The sequence below is a fragment of the Pogoniulus pusillus genome, chromosome 36 (assembly GCF_015220805.1).
Source record: "Pogoniulus pusillus isolate bPogPus1 chromosome 36, bPogPus1.pri, whole genome shotgun sequence".
NCBI lineage: Eukaryota > Metazoa > Chordata > Aves > Piciformes > Lybiidae > Pogoniulus > Pogoniulus pusillus.
Genome location: NC_087299.1, coordinates 483143 through 502649, shown reverse-complemented (window position 1 = coordinate 502649; position 19507 = coordinate 483143). Strand labels below are relative to the sequence as shown.

General features: G+C 58.0%; 1 protein-coding gene across 1 annotated transcript in view; it reads right to left on the bottom strand.

Moving 5' to 3' along the window:
• The window catches only part of EPHA8 (EPH receptor A8), a 55844-nt gene that overhangs the window by 8757 nt on the left and 27580 nt on the right, over positions 1 to 19507 (bottom strand). Inside the window, exons 4-9 of the mRNA XM_064171835.1 lie at positions 7313 to 7468; positions 5147 to 5482; positions 2831 to 2955; positions 2350 to 2512; positions 786 to 882; positions 113 to 180 (exon numbers count right to left, since the gene is read on the bottom strand). Coding sequence (XP_064027905.1) covers positions 113 to 180; positions 786 to 882; positions 2350 to 2512; positions 2831 to 2955; positions 5147 to 5482; positions 7313 to 7468 — 945 coding nt within the window. The remainder of the gene's footprint in view (positions 1 to 112; positions 181 to 785; positions 883 to 2349; positions 2513 to 2830; positions 2956 to 5146; positions 5483 to 7312; positions 7469 to 19507) is intronic.

Below are 19507 nucleotides of genomic sequence, written 5' to 3'. Positions count from 1 at the left end.
ATACCCAGAAGCAGGCAGTGGTCAAAACCCTTTGCCCTGGAAACCACAGCAGTGCCAGGGGTCCCTGAGGTCCTTCCCACCCCAGGGACAGCAGCAGGAAGAAGGCTCCTACCTTGTCCGTTCTGATAATGCATCTTCTCCTCATCAGAGTCCTGGAAGGCTTTGCTGTACCCACAGTGCCTGCCAAAGGGACATGAGGGTCAAAAGAAGTACTTTTGTCCCTCTCTCCCACAAGTAGCCCAATGGGAGAGTGGAAGGCAGCTCTGTAGGCAGCCCAGGAGGAGCTGGAGCCAACACTTGGCCCTCTACCAGCAGCCTCCTTGCTGCTGTCTTGCTGTCTGATGCTTTGGCCTGGAGCAAGGCGTTTTGCAGGTGCCCCCCCAAAGGCTTGGCAGTGCTGAAAGCTGCATCCCCTTTGTCTCCCCTGGGCCGTGGCACTGTGCTCCACACGCCTGGCTCAGCCACACTGAGGTGTAGCAGACACAGCCCCTCCTTGGACCTCTCTCTGCTCCTGACCCACCACCTAGCCCACCTAGTCAGCCCTCGTGCTGCTGGTGGTGCTGGGACTGGCATTGTTCTTGCTCCTGCTGGCAGGAGCAAAAGGTCTGGAGCCTGACGCTGCCTCAGGGAGGGTGGAGGCAGAGTGACCTCTAAACAAAGCCTCTTGGTGGTTTATAGGCCTGTGGATGCTCTGGGCAAATTGAGAGGAGAAGAGTTGTGCCTCAGTTCTGCCATCCCTGCTGACTTCGTCCCCAGCCACAGTGACCTCCAGCAAACACTTTTACCTCTTCTTGCAGATGAGGACCACCAGCAATGCCACCAGGCCAGCGATGAGGGTCAGGCAGATCCAGACAATTGTCATCGTGTCATAGCGGAGAGAGACTGGGAGAAGAGAAGAGAATCAACCAGGTTGGAAGAGACCTCCAAGCTCATCCAGTCCAACCTATCCCCCAGCCCTATCCAGTCAACTAGAGCATGGCACTCAGTGCCTCATCCAGTCTTTTCCTGAACACCTCCAAGGATGGTGCCTCCACCATCTCCCTGGGCAGCCCATTCCAATGCCAATCACTCTCTCTGACAATAACTTCCTCCTGACAGCCAGCCTAGACCTGCCCTGGCACAGCTTGAGACTGTGTCCCCTTGTTCTATTGCTGGTTGCCTGGCAGAAGAGGCCACCCCCCACCTGGCCACAATGTCCCTTCAGGTAGTTGTAGACAGTAATAAGATCACCCCTGAGCCTCCTCTTCTCCAGGCTAAACACCCCCAGCTCCCTCAGCCTCTCCTCATAGGCTTTGTGTTCCAGGCCCCTCACCAGCTTTGTTGCCTTTCTCTGGACACCTTCCAGCACCTCAACATCTCTCTTGAACTGAGGAGCCCAGAACTGGACACAGCACTCAAGCTGTGGCCTGAGCAGTGCTGAGTACAGGGGCAGAATAACCTCCCTTGTCCTGCTGACCACACTGTTCCTGATGCAGCCCAGGATGCCATTGGCTCTCTTGCCCATCTGGGCACACTGCTGCCTCATCTTCAGCTACTCTCTACCAGCACCCCCAGGTCCCTCTCCTCTTGGCTGCTCTCAGCCACTCAGTCCCCAGCCTGTAGCGCTGCTTGGGGTTGTTGTGGCCAAAGTGCAGAACCCTGCCCTTGGCCTTGTTCAATCTCATCCCCTTGGCCACTGCCCACCCATGCAGCCTGGCCAGGTCCCTCTGCAGGGCTCTCCTACCCTCCAACAGCTCCACAGCTGCTCTTAGCTTGGTGTCATCTACAAACTCACTGATGCTGGACTCAATCCCCTGCTCCAGATCATCAGTAAAGATATTGAACAGGACTGGGCCCAGCACTGATCCTTAGGGAACACCACCAGTGACAGCTGCCAGCTGGATGTGGCACCATTCAGCACTACTCTCTGGGCTCTTCCATCCATCCAGTTCTTGAACCAGGGTGGGAAGAAGGCAAACTGGAGTGGGGAGTGCTCTGCTGAGCTCGGAAGCTTACCTACCCCAGTGGGGCCATGACCCCACCCAGCCCCAGCTCTGGGGCTCTCCCAGTGTACAGAGACCTGGAAACCCAGCACAGACCCGGGAAAGCCTTGATGATCTTGCCAACCAGTGCAGAGAGGACTCTGGAGCCTGAGAATCTCACCAGGCCCTCACTGCCATGTCCTCCCTCTTCTCCCTCATGTATAAGCACATCTCAGGAGGGCAGCACCAAGCAAGTCCTCCAGGCTGAAACCCTGGGAGATGTGTGCCAGTCCCTGTGTGACAGAGGACCCACAACCGTGGAGAAGGGCACCAGCACCCCCGAGCTCCCAGCCCCACACTTCCCACGTCTGACAAGTGCAGGGCTCACCTGGCTTCCCTGTCTCCACCTCCACGGTCTGGCTGAACCTGCCGCAGCCAGCGGAGGTGCGAGCGCGCACCTGGAAGATGTAGCGGGTTGCAGGCTTCAGCCCAGAGATGGTGGCAGTGGTGCCTTTGGATTTCAGTGTTGAGTAGCTCTGCATTTCCTTGTCCTGGGGAAAAACAGCACCAGAAGCCTGCCTACACCAGCCCAGCAGTCACGAGGCCTTCCAAAACAGACCTCTGTGCCAGGCTGGCTGACAGCAGTGACTACACCAGTACCTGCCCAGGGAAGCAGTGAGTCACCACCCCTGAGATGGTAAAAGCAGTGTGTAGCCATGGCTTGGTGAGCATGGTGGTGCTGGGCAGAAGGTTGCCCAGTCTTCTGGATGACCTGAGAGGTCTTTTGCAGCCTTAGCAGTTCTCTGAGTCTATGCTCCCAGCCACTCTGCCAGGCTGGGGGCAGTGGGTGGCAGCCAGCTCAGCATTACCTTCTCGTAGTACTTGATCTCGTACTCCAGGATGATGCCGTTGGGCTGCTCAGGCTCCTGCCACAGCAAGGTGACGCTGTTCTGGCCCGTGCTTTCCTGGCGGACCACCACCACCTGGGACGGGGCTGGGGACACAGAGAGCACAGTGTTAAGTGCCTGCTGGTGGGGTGCTGCATGGGGAGGGGGCAGCAGGACATGGCAGCAGGGAAGGGTGGAACTGGAGCCCCATGCAGGACCCCCAGGTTAAAGCAGGTCTCTGAACTAAAGCCAGGTGGGGAGGAGTGCTGTGGAGGGCCCTGCAAGCAGCCTTTGTTCGCTTCAGCTGCCTCAAGCTCTTTCCCATGGAGTGGGCAAGCTGCGAGGAGATGAAAGAGGAGGACAATTTCCCAGCACAGGCAGGAGGGGATATTGGTGCTTTGCTGTGATCTGGAGCCAGAAACGAGAAGGGGCTGTGGGGCTGGAGCGCATGGAGAGCCCTAGCAGGATGCTGACCCCTTCTGACCCATCTGAGGAATGGAGAGTGGGGCAGGGGAAGGGGGAAAGAGGAGATGATAAATGTCCAGGGACTGAGCATCAGCCTAAAGGTGGCCTTGGGGATGCTCTCCTGCCATGAGATAATTGTCACCAGCCTGGGCCTGGATTAGGAGCCTGTGAACTGGTCCTTGTACCTGCTGTGTCCAAACTGGAGCTGCCACAGCCAGAGTGGGCTGGGGGGCACCCAGGGAGTCAAAGGCAGCAGTTACAGCTCAGTTCATCTTTAAGCTGGCTCCTCTGGGAAGTAGAAATCACTGTTAGGATGCAGGACCCCTGAGAACTAGGACAGGGTAGGAATCAGCTAACCCCCCTGGGCACATGCAACACCATCTCTCCAAACGGTCCCAGAGCATCTCTGCTGCTCCCAGTCCTGCCCTGCTCAACCACCCAGGGCTGGGGGACAAGACTGACCATCACTCAGCATGGGCAAGCCACCCTCAGCAGCATGGCAGGGCTCTCTCAGCCCCTCTGGAGGGTTGGGCTGCTCTGTGGTGTGCTGTGGCTGCAGCACCATGCAGGCACAGTAGCAAAACTCAAAATCCACAGCCCTGATGGTTTCACAGCACCTGCTCAGCATCAACTTTCCCAGCAGAGAGGTTGAACTGAGAATGTTCAGCACTTCCCAAGAGTGTTGGGAAGGGTCTGTGGGGTGACAGGACCAGGGGTGATGGTTTGAAACTAGGGCAGGGGAGATTTAGATTGGACCTCAGGAGGGAGTTCTTTAGAGTGAGGGTGTGAGACACTGGAACAGGTTGCCCAGAGAAGCTGTGGATGCCTCACCCCTGGAAAGTGTTTTAGACCAGGCTGAATGAGGCCTTGAGCAACCTGGTCTAGTGGGAGGTGACCCGTGGAAGGAGGGTTGGAACTGGATGGTCCTGAAGGTCCCTTCCAAGTGAAGCCATCCTCTCATTCCATGATTTCCATGTGGGCTCAGCAGAGCTCTGGAGGGCTGCAAGCAGGGACAAGTAACAGGAGGGCCTTGTTCTCCTGCCAGCCATGAGCTAACCCAGTGAAGCTCCACAGGTTTCTCCTGCTGGCACCACTGCCACCAGAGCAGGAGTGGCTCAGCTTCACAGGAAGTTCTTGCAGGTTCATTTCCAACAGAAGGGGTTGACAAGAAGGGTCAGACCCTGCCCTGCCCTCTCTGCCTGCAGCCAGCTCCATGCAAAGGGGCTTAGCTGGGTGCTCTGCTCTGGGGAAATGCCCAGGTGACCCCCAGCAAGGTCCTGACCCACCTGGGCTAGAGCACTGCTGGGAAGAATTTCCTGTCCAAAGGGCATCTCACAGCAAGGCAGCACCAGAGGTGAGACATGCAGGAGACAGACTTCCCAGGGAATGCTGCTGTCACCTGCCAGGGCCTGGTGCTGGTGTGAGCTAAGAGCAGAGCATGAACTGCTGCTTGGCCCTTTGGGAGGGGACAGAAGGCTGGAGGAGCAGCCTGAAAGATTCATGCTCCACTTAGTGTTGCTGTCAATAGACAAGTGTCCTGTGTGCCCCCTGTCTCCGGCAGAAAAGGAGCCTCTGCCAGCGGCTGCAGGCTGAAATGGAGGGAAGGGAAGGTGGGAAAGGCTGCTGCGAGCCAAGGAGTGAGAGTAGCCCTGGGCAGCAGCCGCCTTGGCTGCCTCAACCCGCCGCCAGCAGCAGAGAGGAGAGGGCTTCCACTCCATCATCACCCCAGCCCCTGGCTGCTAGGGCAGGTTCTGGTTCCTGCGGGTGCTGGCTGGAGCCACATCCGCATCCCCGCTGCGGGCACAGCCTGGAGGGGGAGTCTGCTCCTCCTACCTGCCTGATTTGTCGTGATGTTGGCCACCGCAGCCCTCCTGGACTCCAGGCTGAGGTCAGAGACGCCATTGACAGCCTCCACCCAAAAGGAGTAGTTGGTGTGGGCCAGGAGGTTGGTGACCGTCAGGGCTCCCTGCACCAGGCTCATCTGCTGCGGCACGAAGCGGATGCCGCTGCCGCACGCCTCGCAGTGCCCGGCGGTGCCCGCGCAGCGCCTGCACACCACATTGTACACCACATCGGCACGGCCGCCCTGGTCCAGCGGCGGGCCCCACTCCAGCGTCACCGAGGTGCCGTTCACACTGGAGATCAGGTTCACGGGGGCGGAGGGGGGGCCTGCGAAAGACACAGAGGCTCAGGCAGAGTGCCGGCTGCTGGGGCATGTGGAGACTGGCACACTGTGGGACTGGCACACTGTGGGAGCATGGGACTGGCACACTGCGGGGCTGGCACACTGTGGGAGCATGGGACTGGCACACTGCGGGGCTGGCACACTATGGGACTGGCACACTGCGGGGCTGGCACACTGCGGGGCTGGCACACTGTGGGACTGGCACACTGTGGGAGCATGGGACTGGCACACTGTGGGGCTGGCACACTGTGGGGCTGGCACACTATGGGACTGGCACACTATGGGACTGGCAGAGTGTGGGATTGGCAGAGTATGGCCCATGGGCAAGGTGCAGTTTGGGCTTGGTGCAGAGCTGCCCCTTGGCAGCATGCAGCTGCACTTACAAGCAGTGCTACAGGGAATAGGGAGCTGCCCAGACAGCAAAGCCACAGCCAGGTCTCAGGGTGCCATGGCAGGAGGGTAAGGTGCTCTGGAGCATGGTGCCAAAGCCAGGCGGGCAAGAGCCGATGGCTGCGCTGGGGGGAGCGATGGGGTGGCATGAGGCTGCTGGGGGCAGAGCCAAGGTGGAGAGCAGAGAGGAGCACCTGCCCACCCAGGGGGAGGGTGCAGCACAGCTGCCAGGCCGTAGCAGTCTCAAGGCAGACACAAGCCAGCTGTTGCTGCCCTGTCTTTTGCCATGCCTTCATCTGTCAGACTCACACCTTTGTGCCTTCCTGGACCAGCTACAGAGAGGAGGACTCCTCCTGGGATGTTTCTGTCCCATTTTAATACCCCTGGGCCCCTCAAGGTGGCCTAATACAGAGAGCCAAGCCAAAAGCCAAGACCTAGTACCACCATCCACCCACAGCCAAGGAGAGCACAGCAACACTCGTGGTGCCTCATGGCCTGCCAGGGGTCTGACCGCCCTGGGCATGTCTGTAAAGGAGAGCAGCCAGCTGGTGTGTGAGCAGGAGAGCTCAGCCTGCTGCATGACAGGAGAGAGCCCTGGGAGCTGGCCCAGGGCTGTGTGGAGACTGACTGTGTTTAGCCAAGTGACCACGAGCCAGCAGTGTGCTTGGATGACCAAGAAGGCCAACAGCAGCCTGGCTTGTGTCGGGAATGGTGTGACCAGCAGGACCAGGGGAGGGATCTTAGCCCTGTACTGGCACTGGCGAGGCCATACCTTGAATTCTGGGTTCAGTTTTGAGCCATTCACTCCAAGAAGGACATTGAGGGGCTGGAGCAGCTCCAGAGAAGGACAACAAAGCTGGTGAAGAGTCTGGAGAATAGGGCTGGGGAGGAGCAACTTGGGGAGACCTCATTGGTCCCTATAACTGCCTCTAAGGAGGTTGGAGTGAGGTGGGGGCAGACTCTTCTCCCAAGTAACAAATGGCCTCGAGCTGTGCCAAGGGAGTTTCAGGTTGGACATTAGGAACAATTTATTCACTGAAAGGGTCATGGGGCACTGGCACAGGCTGCCCAGGGAGGTGCTGCAGTCCCCACCCCTGCAGGTGCTCGGAAGACGTTTGGGTGAGCAGCTGAGAGCCATGGTCTGACAGCTGTGCACAGGAGATGCTGGCTTGTGGGGTTGTGGCTGAACTCGATCTCAAGACCTTTTCCAGCCAGGGGCTTCTATGAGCAGCAGGATGCAGGTGAGGCAGAGGGCAGGGAGGGAGTGCAGCCCATTGGGGCTCATGAGTCGCAGGGAGCTGTGGGGTGGAAGGGCTGCAGCAGGGCTTTGGGCAGCAGCTCGGTGCGAGGCTGCATGCAGAGCCCACTGGGAGCTTCTGCTGCGCCAGAGCTGTGTCCTGCCCCGCTGCAGCCTGGTTACTCACGCGTGCAAGCGGCCGAGGGGGGGTCCTGCAGCGCCCTGTAGAAGCTGCTGTCGCAGCGGCAGACGCGGGCAGCCCTGCCCTCCGAGTGGCTGTGCAAGGGGCACTTGGCACACAGCTGATCCCCAGGGGCTGACTTGTAAAATCCCAGCTGGCAGGCTGTGGAGGAGGCAAGGGGCAGAGCTCAGAGGGGTGGCCAGGGTGAGGAGCACTCCACGACTCAGGAGGTCCCACCAGCAAAACACTGGGCCCTGCTCTCACGCCCATCCCAGTGCCTGGCAAACCAACCCCTCTCCCTGACACCCAGGTAAGTGCCCCTCCAGCTGCCCACAGGCAACTGGGCTGTGTGAAAACTGCTTTTGTCTCTCCTCCAGGCTGTACCTGCTGCCATTCTGGCACGCACTGCCCACTGTTTCACAAGCACACTTGGGTGCTTTTGCTGTTTGTGAGCTACCTGTAAAGCTCAAGGTGCTCTTAAGGCCTCAAGCTATGCCAGAGGAGGTTCAGGATGAACACTGGGAGCAATTTCTTCCCAGCAAGGGTTCCCAGGCACTGGCCCAGGCTGCCCAGGCTGGTGGTGGAGTGCCCATCCCTGGAGGTGTTTCAGAGCAATGTGGCTCTGGTGCTGAGGGATGTGGCGCAGCGGCAGTGGCTCAGCAGCAGTGGGGTTGTGAGCAGCTGGACTGGAGGAGCTCAAGGCTCTGCCAACCTCCACGGTTCTGGGGTCTATTTCTTGCACCCCTGCCTGCTGCCCAGAGCTGTACTCACTCCAGTCACCTCTCCAGGTCCCTGCAAAAAGCAAGCCAGGCAGTACTGGGAATCACCTTGCTCACCCTTCTAAGAGCCACCACTCATGGGACAGATGTGCTGCGCAGATCCACTTCACAGTGGTTGCCCTACTGCTCATGCAGGGTGTGCCCAGGTGCCCACAGTGTCAAGGATCAAAAGCTCTGCCCCAGAGCATGGTGTTAAAGCACAGCAACCAGCTGCCCTGCACAAACCCGAGGGCACGCAGCCCCTCTCGGCCCGTGTGCCACTCGTCAGCAGTGCACGCAGGCTGCCTGCTCCCTGTGAGGAGCAGCGAGGCCAAAGGAGCCACCCTGGGTATCTTCTGCTGCCTTTGTCTTGCCTGCTGCCGGTGCTGGGGGCGCTGCAGCAGTTCACCTATGGCAGGCTGGCACCGCTCTGCCCTGCCCTGCCCCCGCCGCTGCCGGCAGCCCTCCGGGTGAATCGTTCGTCACAGAAACAAACAACTTCTCTGCGGTCAGGGCAATCGATCAGCCGGGGAGTGGCTTGTGTCATGTCGAGGAGCTGCCTGGGTGGGCAGGATCCAGCCGCTCCTTGGGCTGCCATGCCAAGGCAGGAAGAACAGGCTCTGCCTGAGTCCCTGTGTTCTCAAGTACTCCCGGGACCAGCCCCAGTGCTTCCAGCACTGATCTCGGCTTGGGCTCCTTTCTGCTTTTCCCTGCTGAGGCAGCAATGCCTTCATTTTCCTGTCTTTGCCCTCGGTGGCCACCCCTGCCTACTGCCTCAATTTTTTGCTTCCAAGCATGTGGAAGGGTTTTGTTTGCATCCAGCATCCCCAGCGGGCTGGATCCCTCTGTGCCGGCTGTTTGTTCTGCTTCTAGGTGCTGATTCGTTTCCTAATGACACTCATTTCCTTGCCACAGAGCTCGCTGGACTGATCGCTACTAGCAGCTCACACTGCACAGCAATCCAGCAGCCTCTTTACACCTGAGCTACTGCCAGTGATGGCAGCTGAAGGCTGTTGTCCAGCCACACACATCTCTAGGGGGTTGCTGGTTCCTTTTCAGACTCTGTCCCCAGCTTCTGTGGTAGTTTTGCACCAAATGCTGCTTGAAAGACAGGGCAGAAATGCCCCTAGCAAGATGCAGCTGTGCTGCATGTGCCACAGATGCTGGTGTCACAGGCTGGAGAAAGCAAAGGGCAGAAGGTATCCAGTATGGGCCCACACCCCTGATCCTCCAGTCCCCAGAGAGCACCAGCACAAGGAGCAGAGGTGCCTAAACCTGAGGATGAAGGGAAGGCAGATGTGACTCAGGAGGAAACTGCTGGCTTTGCTCCTCAGCTCTCCGGGCACCTTTTGCCCCACAAGCCATCATCTCCTGCGCACAGCAGTCAGACCATGGCTCTCAGCTGCTCACCTCCTCAAGAGGAGGGAAAGCAGGGCAGAGGAGGTTTGCTGGCCCCAGCCAGGGACATGTGCCAAGCTCTGGTCCTGACTGGTGCTTGTGCCACACCCCAAAGGAGCCAGGGACTCTCTGGCTTTACCAAATGTTCTCAGCTTGCCACTGCAACACCCTGCAGCCTGCAACCCCTCGTTCTGGGGCACCAGACCGAGAGGAGTGCTGCTACCTCCCGTTCTCAGGCAGGGGCAAACCTGAGCCAGCTGGGAAAAGCACAAACCACATCTCCAAAAAAGCAAAGTTCCCTGCGTGGGGCAGGGTGGAGCTGTGGCATGAGCACAGCCTACCAGATGGGAAACAAGCACCAGGGCAGCCTGGCCACAGACCACACCAGCCACTATGCACAGCAGGGTTTACCACAGAGAATCCTAGCATGGACTGGGTTGGAAGGGACCTTAAAGGTCATCCAGCTCCAACCCCCAATGCCATAGGCAGGGACAGATTCCACCAGAGGAGGATGCTCAGGGCCAGCAGGAAGGATGGGAATGGGGAGCACAGCAGAACTGCACCAAGCAATTGTCATCACTTAGCACTGAATGCTGGAAAAAGAAGTTAATTACCTGTAGCAGTGATTCACAATTATTTTAGGTGCACTCAGGGGTAAAATTATCCTAAATGACAAATTACAGGGGAATGTGTGCAGCAGGGCAGAGCCATGGAGAGCCACTTCCCAGCACCTGGCCGTCAGGAGCATGTGAGGGGGCCTGGAGAGCAGCTGGAGCTGCGGCAGGCACTGCTCTGGAGGGAAGCAGGGCACTTCAGGCCACATCTGCAAAGCCTTTTGCAGGTGCAGGAGACAGAGCATCAGCTTGGAGCCTGCACAAGATACACAATTCTTACAGTCCAGGGTGCCAGGCACATCCTGCTCTGGGCTGAGCTCTTTCCTACCAAACCAATCAGGATGATCAGGACCCCCAGGGTAAGGTCTGCTGAGGGCAAACTATCAGGGAAGTGGCCTGAGAGAAAATGCCAGTTAGACACAGCAGGTCTGAAAGCAGAGACCTGGAGTGTTGGACTGAGAAGAGCTGCAGGGCTCCACGCACTGAAGCCACCCACCAGAGAACTGCAGAGCTGTTGTCCTGCTGCCTTCACTGCCAGAGAAGCCCTCCCAGAGCCCTCCAGAAGATGAGGATGGTTTCAAACACCTTTTTTCCCCATTGATGTCCTTACTTTGTGCTCGAGAATCTCCAATCCTGCCTCTTTGTGAACCACTCTGCTACTGGTGTCCTCCTCCTGAATCCAGTTCCAGCCCCCTCCAAAACCCAGCCAAGGCTACCTGTCCCTGTAGTCTGAGCTCACAGAGTGGTTTCACATAGGGCAGCAGCAGATCTGCAGCTGCAGCCAAGCTCAAGACTTGCACATCTAGCCCAGGGCTGCAGCAGGTCCCAGTGTCACAAACAGAGCCTGCAAGAAACAGCACTAAACCTGTGCTTGGCAGAGCACATCTCCAGCCCTCTGGCACACAGCTGGCTCCCCATTATGGGGGTCAACACCACAGGGCTTCCACTGCTCCCCATACCCTGCACATCACATCTTGCTGCTGTTCCCAGCCCAGCACCCCCATCCCTCTCCTGGCCAAGGGGCCCTGGAGCAGCAGGCCTGTCTCAGAAGCAGTGAGCACGGGGAGGGCTCTGCCAGACATCTGTAGCTTGGCCCATTTGTTTCCCTCCCTCCTTGTCCTCTGGGGACAGGACAACATCTGCTAATAAGCTGGCAGAGCTCGGGAGATGATAGATGGACCTGCTGGGGACATGCTTGCTGGGAACGAGCTGCTCTGCTCACTTGGAAGTCACCGTCTGGGACCAGTGCTCTGCAGGTGGCCCTGCTGGGGCCACCAGGGACTGCTTCTGTGGGGTTGCAATTGCAAGCCTGGCCCCCAGGTCATTCCCTCTCAGCTCTATCCACAGCCCAGGGCACTCAGGCAGGGTGAGGGCATGGCTGAGAGCATGCCATAGGGCAACTCTTCAGCACCAGTGCCATCAGCTGCCCCCTTCTCTGACCCTGCAGCAAGGCTGGGCTTCAGAGCTGCAGCCTTGGTGGTGCTGGGAAGAGAGGGAGATTGAAATAGGGATGTCATAGTCCCTGTGACAGCCAGAGGCAGGCACCAGTCCCAGAGCCCTCCAGACTGCAAGAGGAGCTAGCATGGAACATCAGAGCTCCATTCCAGCTGGTTCCAGCTCCCACATGACAGGCACTGGAACAGAATTGTCAGGTCCTAAACAGAGACACCCAACACACTGCCCCAGGCCCTGTGCTTCTGCAAGGCTGGGCTGCCCTTCCCTGCAGCCCCAGGGCAGCCCAGGCTCTGGCCCCAGGCTGGTCAGTGCTCTGCAGTGGGTCTGGGGCCTGGCTGGGCTGGCTCTGACAGGCAGGCTCTTGGTTCCCAGGCCATGCATTGCTCCCACCACCCATCCTCTGTGTGCTGTGTGCCCCAGCACTGCCTCACACCCGTGGTCACTGTCTTACCTCTAGCACCAGGGCACCACCAGGCCTCCAACAGAGCTCAGTCCCCACCCTGCAGCCCCCTTGCACAGCTCACATCCCCTCCCAGCCCCAGCACTCCCTCACAGACTGTCACACTGCTCTGTCACCCCAGACCCCACCTCACCTCCCTGCTGCTTGGTCCCTCTTCCCACAGCTCAGCCCACCTCACACTCGCTTTCACCCCCAGCTGTTGAAGGGGGTACAGGAACTCGCGAAGCTGCCAGCCCCTGTGCATCAGGCCGAGAGCAAAGGGCACCTGCAGCAAGGGCACCCTGCACAGCTCCTGCTCAGCACCCAGACTGCACAGCCACCAGGGCAAGCTGTGTGAGGAGGACTCTGCTCTCCCGAATGGAGCAGTGCCATTTGTGCCAGCTGGGGCCATGGTGGTTCAGACTGGCTGCCTCCCAGACTGGCATCTGCATGGTGCTGCCATAGCTCAATAATCCCTTCTCCCCTCCTGCCTTGCACTCAGTGCTGCCAAGGCACCCATGGCTGTCCTGCTCCTCAGGGAACATCCACATTCTGGTTTGCTGCCAGAGCTGTGCTGCTGCCTGCTGGGGTACCCTGGGGAGCAGGGTGGAGTGAGGCTGTGTGGAGGTGGGAGGCTGGCCTGATCTCAGCTTGTCTGGGGAAGTGCCACAGGAGTCTGCTGGAAACAAGCAGCTAATGCTAAAACTGGAAGAAAGCTGTTCCCAAAACTCAGTCTTCTTGGAGAGCTTCAGGCAGGACCAACCCAGGCTTCTGAAAAGCTCAGAGTTTTCACCAGGCCAAAAGCAGACCCAGAAATGCTGTCTGGGGTGGGAGTGGGGCTGAGGGGGATCCAGCTCTGCAGGTGGTAGTGCTGCAGCTAACTCTGCAGCCCTGCAGTGTGGCTTTGAGCAGCAAAGATGTAGAAATGAAGAAAAAAGGACACACAAACTACCAAGAGCCTGACCCCAGGCCCTGTAGGAGCCAGCAGGCAGCTCTGGAGCCTGCATGTGGTAGGAGACAGGTGACAACTGGTGTCCCTCAGGGGTCCAACCTGGGACCAGTGCTGTTCAGTATCTTCATCAATGCTACAGACAATGGGACTGAGGCATCCTCAGTAGGTTTGCTCCTGCAAAGACAGGCTGGGAGAGTTGGGGCTGCTCAGCCTGGAGAAGAGAGGGCTCCAGGGAGACCCTAGAGCCCTGGAGGAGATCCACAGGAGGGCTGGGGAGGGACTGGTTAGAAGGGCCTGTGAGGATAGGCCAAGGAGCAATGGTTTGAAAGAGAAGCAGGGCAGAGCTGGGTGGGACATTAGGAGGAGGTTCTGCACAGTGAGGGTGGGGAGAGACTGGCACAAGTTGCCCACAGGTGTGGTGGAGGCTTCATCCCTGGAGACATTCAAGATCAAACTTGATGGGACTCTGAGCAGCCTGCTCTGCTTGGAAGTGTCCCTGGTAGCTGCAAGGGGTTGGACATGATGCCCCTTGAGAGTCTCTTCCAGACCAATGCAATCTGTGATCCTGTTCTGATTCTCATTCCTGCAGTCTGCCTGCTCTGAAGCCCCCAACAGCAGCTGCCCAGGCACCTGCCTGCTGGGGACCCAGAGCAACAACCTGTGATCATGACCTGATCCTGGCCAAATGATGTGGAGAAGAGTTCAAACAAAGCACACACACACAGAGTCACGTTCCCAACCTGGAATGTGCTGCCAGATCCATCCATCACAGCCCAGCTGCTCCTTAGAACTTCCTACAGGGACTACAGAGACCTACCAAGCACAACTGAAATTTGTTTCATCAATACCCTAGACCCAGCCTGCATCATTCTCAGCCTTCAACTGTGTCAGCTGCTAAACACAGCAAGCTCAGAGGAAAAGTGGCAAGCTGCAAAAGATTCAGCCAGAGGCCATCCTCACATCGGGCTGGAGGTGAAGGGGCAGCGCTGCAGGCAGCTCTGCAGGCAGCTCTGCCTTTTTTGTTTGTTCCTCACTAGGAAAAAGTAGAAATGGCTTCAGGTGCTGGGGGGCTGCCTTGGTTTGTTTTCCTGGCACATGGAACCGGCCACTTGCCTGGGTGTAAGAGGAGGGAGTGAAGGTGCTGGAGATGCTGAGAGCACACTGAGAGCATTCTGAGAGCACCTAGCCCTGCTCCCAGCCCCTCACCCAGCCCCTCACTCAGCCCCCCATCCAGCCCCGCACCCAGCCCCTCACCCAGCCCCGCACCCAGCCCCGTACCCAGCCCCGCACCCAGCCCCGCACCCAGCCCCGCACCCAGCCCCTCACCCAGCCCCGCACCCAGCCCTGCACCCAGCCCCTCACCCAGCCCCGCACCCAGACCCGCACCCAGCCCCTCACCCAGCCCCGCACCCAGCCCCGCACCCAGCCCCGCACCCAGCCCCTCACCCAGCCCCGCACCCAGCCCCTCACCCAGCCCCGCACCCAGCCCCTCACCCAGCCCCGCACTCAGCCCCTCACCCAGCCCCTCACCCAGCCCCTCACCCAGCCCCGCACCCAGCCCCTCACCCAGCCCCTCACCCAGCCCCTCACCCAGCCCCGCACTCAGCCCCTCACCCAGCCCCGCACTCAGCCCCTCACCCACCCCCTCACCCAGCCCCTCACCCAGCCCCTCACCCAGCCCCACACCCAGCCCCTCACCCAGCCCCGCACCCAGCCCCGCACCCAGCCCCGCACCCAGCCCCTCACCCAGCCCCTCACCCAGCCCCGCACCCAGCCCCTCACCCAGCCCCTCACCCAGCCCCTCACCCAGCCCTGCACCCAGCCCCGCACCCAGCCCCTCACCCAGCCCCACACCCAGCCCCTCACCCAGCCCCGCACCCAGCCCCGCACCCAGCCCCGCACCCAGCCCCTCACCCAGCCCCGCACCCAGCCCCTCACCCAGCCCCTCACCCAGCCCCTCACCCAGCCCTGCACCCAGCCCCGCACCCAGCCCCGCACCCAGCCCTGCACCCAGCCCCGCACCCAGCCCCGCACCCAGCCCCGCACCCAGCCCCGTACCCCTCTCCAGCGCGCTGGGTGAGCTCAGCCAGCCAGGATGCCCAGCCCAGCGGATCTGCCATCCCCACAGGCTGGTTCGTAGCCAGCCCTGGGGCTAGAAACTACAACTGCGGACACAGTGCAAGGATGAAGCCAAGAATCCCGGGGGGGGGCTGGGGAGTCCCCCAAGTGCAGGAGCTTCTCCTAACGCCCAGCCCAGCTCTAGCAAACCATTTCTGTCCGTGGCACATCTTAGACTGAGAGAGGGGAGACTGAGCCTGGAGATCGGGAAGAAATTGTTGAGAGTGAGGGTGGGGAGAGACTGGCACAGGCTGCCCAGGAGGCTGTGGATGTGCCCTGCCTGGAGGTGTTCAAGGCCAGGATGGGTGAGGCCTTGAGCAAGCTGTGCTAGGGGGAGGTGTCCCTGCCCATGGCAGGGGTTGGCACTGGATGACCTCTAAGGTCCCTTCCAACCCAACCCATTCTAGGATCTCTTTATGTGGTTAGGAAAACAAAATAATTTGCTTTTCCTCTACTTACTTTTCCTTCTTTCTCTTTTCCTTTTCATTATTTTTATCTTCCGTTTCCTTTTCTTTGCCCTTTCCCTTTCCTTTTCTATTTTCCATTCCCTTTCTCTTTTCCTTTTATTTTCCTTTTTCCTTTCCCTTTCCCTTTCCTTTTCTCTTTTCTATTCCCTTTCTCTCTTCCTTTTATTTTCCTTTTTCCTTTCCCTTTTCTTTTCCTTTTTCCTTTTCCTTTTCAATTTTCCTTCTCCTTTCCCTTTCCTTTTCTCTTTTCCTTTCCCTTTCCCTTTCTCTTTTCCTTTTCTCTTTTCCTTTCCCTTTCCCTTTCTCTTTTCCTTTTCTCTTTTCTTTTTCCTTTTCCTTTCCTTTTTCCTTTTCCATTTTCCATTTTCCATTTTTCTTTCCCTTTCCTTTTCTCTTTTCCTTTTCTTTTCCTTTTTCCTTTTTCCTTTTTCCTTTTTCCTTTTTCCTTTTTCCTTTTTCCTTTTTCCTTTCCCTTTCCCTTTCCCTTTCCCTTTCCTTTTCCCATTTCTTTTTCCTTTTCAATTTTCCTTTTCCTTTCTCTTTCCCTTTCCCTTTCCAGGACACTGAGCTTTGTGTGGGCCAAGCAGGAGGTGCTGTGGTCTCACCAGCCAGCCCTGCCTGCATGTCAAAGGCAGCTGACTGCTTCCAAACCAGCGCTGCAAGCCTTGTGAGTCACTGAGGTGTCTCGGAGCTTCTTGCCTGGCATGGCAGAAAAGCCATTTGCACGACTCCCACAGCACCTCGCAGTGCTCCTGCCCTTGGAAGGTTTGTTTTGGTTCACTCCCAGCAGGAGCCCTCTGTCCTGGGCACCCAGGGCACTGGTGCAGTCTAGCTGTGAGTATGACCAACTGGTGCTGTGCCAGCAGGCATGGGAGGCTCTGAGGTGTGAGGCAGCCACGGCTTGGAGCTGGCACCTGTGAGCTTGGACTCGCATGGAAAGGTCTCCTTGAAACCCTCACTGATTTGCAAGCATGGAGCACACAGGACCTGTGTGTCTGGAGCTGCAGTCAGAGGGCTCTCTGATGCACCTCTGTCACCTGGATATGCAGGACACAGGCTTCCAGGCAGGACTAATGCAGGGGGAGCCCAGGCCGGTGATGGGTGCCATGAGCTGCCACGTTTGCTGGCTGGCAGAGGCACTTGTGGCCCCTGTGCATGATTTGGGGGGCTCCATATAGGTCACATTCAAGAAAAAAAGGAGTTTTGCTTGGAGCCAGCCTGGTAAGATCATCAGCCTGTGCCCAGCCAAGCAGCCTGTGCCCAGCCAAGCAGCCCATGCCAGCAGCTCCACATAGAGACACAAGAAGCTCAGGGTTGCTATGATGCTCTGAAACAGGTGGGGAAAATTCAGTTAGCAGAAAAAGAGAGGCCTGAGGCTCCCCAGACATCTCTGAGTGAGAAAGAGATAAGGAGTCTGGGGACAGGAGGGGATGGAGCAAGGCTCTGGTGGGCTCCTACACCCACCAGCACATCTTTTCTCCTTGCATTCTTCTCCACCCTTTCTGCATGGAAGAAGTGAGCATGGACTGTGGTGTCCCTGGGTAGGCATCCAAAGGTGAAGGGCATCCCCACCTGTATTACACTGGGCAAAGAATTCTGTGCCCAAAGAGAGCAGGACACAGGCCTCCACCTCTCCTCTCCTTCCAACATCAGCATCTGGACCACAGATGTTCACCCAGCTGCAAGGGTTTGCTGCTGTGGCTGCAGGTCGCTGCTCAGCCCAGCACAGCTGCAGGTCATGTCTCTGGCCTGGTTTCCCCTGCCAAGGGCTTCACTGGTGTCACTTTGTCCCTGGTGCTTCTAGGGCTTCCCCTGACGCTGTGTGGCCAGGGCTGTGCCCACCAGCAGGGCAGGCGGGCGGAGGGGTGCAGCTGGGTGGCGTTTCCCCTGCTGCCACCCTGCACAGTGCTGCTCTCTGCAGCGGACAAGTCCATCTCCACTGCCTGCCCTCGTGAAGGTCCGTGGGCACAACGCTGTGTTCACAAGCACTTAATTACCAAGCTGGGTATTTCCTTCTCTTAATTAGCAGTGCTGTGGTGCTTTAATTGCTTGATTAAAGTTGCCCATGAGGAAGGTTTAAGGTACATTACATTTGCTGATTGGTTCATCAGCATGAATCCACCAACTGGAAAAAATGAACTGGCTTCCAGATTGTTAACCAGACCCTCCAGATCCATTCCCACCAGCCTTGTGCCACGGGAGGCACCAGAGCCCAGCAGCAGAGGCCTTGTCCTTGAGGGCCAGCAGTCCTCCTATTCAACTCTTTCCTTCAGTATGGGCCTGGCAGTGAAAGTCTCCCTCTCCTCCCCATGTCCAGGGGACACAGGGCATTATTCTGACCTGAGCAGAGCAGGGCCTGATCCTCATTCATCCCCATATATCAGAGCCATTTGGTGGCTGCTCTCAGTCAGACCCCCACATGTGCTGATGGAGCAGCAGTTGCTGAGTTGTTGCTCCCTCATTGCTGTTTTCCAGCCAAAGGCAAGCGCCAAGCTGAAGCCACAGAGGGAAAGCAGCCAGAGCCATCACCAAGAGGCTAAGCTCTGGTCCCAAAGTTTAGGCAAGAGTGTCTGAACAGTGAATCCCCTGCTGGATCCCATGGATATGCTGCAAAGGTGCTCCCTGGGAGCTGCACTTCTGCCAAAGGCTCATCTATGTGCGCTGGTGGCGGGGAAGGGGACCTGTCCCTTCTGGTTTGCATTAGTCACTTGCTCACTAAAGTCACTTGTTCCTGGGATGTCCTGTGCTCCTGGAGGTCTCCATGGCTGGTAGCTGGCTGCCTGGCTGGGGTTGTGCCAGCTCCCAGAGAGCAGCACTGTGATCCATAGCCATGGCTCTGCTACTAGTGCTCCAAACTGGCTCCGTGTGTACAGCTCACAATCAGCAACATGGATCTGAGTCCAATTTTCCAGTGTTTTTGACTGGTGACAGGCCCAGTCTGAGGACTAGTTCAGAGCTGCCTCAGGAGGCTGGCCCTGATGCAAGGGCCATGGCCCTAAAGCCTTGGTGGCTCAGGACCCCAGCAGCCCTCCCTGGAGAGGAGTAAGAGAGGGTAAAGCTCACCACCTTCACCTGCCTGAGTCTCCCTGCCCACCTCTCCATCCACCAGAGCCTTGAAACTTCAGGTGGGGCAGAAGGGCTGTGCTGCCCCAGAGAGAGACCCTCAGGGGTTTCGTCTTGTGGTGGCTGTAGCAGAAGATGGGAGCTGGGAATTTTAAAGCCAGCAGATCCCAGGAGCCCATCAGCAGCTGTGACAATTCATGCTCAAACCCATTTCTGCCCAGTAAGGCACTGCAGCATCCCTGCCCAGTCACAGCTGGAGAAGGGGCTCCTGTGTCTCTGAAGATAAACCAGACTGTGCTTGAGGCACAGATACAAGGGACAAATGTCTTGTGCCATGAGGGCTGTGACACATCTGATGCCAGGCTGGATGGTATCCTTAGTACCTGACCCTGGTGCCCCTGGCCTGAGTCCTGCCCCCCCCCTCCAAAGCTCTCCTCACACCCGCATGACATACACCAGGACACTGGAAGATGGAATGTGTGGGTAAGTGCAAGATGCAGAGATTCCAGCTGCCACCCTCCTCCTCAAAGAAAGGGACATCCAAGGTCATGGCTGGCAGCACAGAGGACAAGAGGCAGAGAAGTTCCACAGGTTCCTACGCACCCTTCACCGCCACACGGTGCCCCTGCCAGCTCTGTGACACAGCCTTCCTCACAGCCTTCCTCCCCTGAAGGGCTTGGAGCAGATCTGGCCATGATCTGGTTTTGTGAGCTCTCTTCCATCACTCTGGCAGGCCCTTAGAAAAATGAAGGTTGAGGAGGAGGGGGAGAAACCTCCCCTGTTCAAACATCTTTAGCTTTGACAAATAAGGCGTCTGGCTGAGAAAGGCGGAAAGAAATTAATTTGGAATCACATTTTAAACACTGCCATAGAGGTAAAGGATCTTCTCTCTAATTTTTTTCCCCCAAGCAAAAAAAATGAATTTCCCTGATATTTA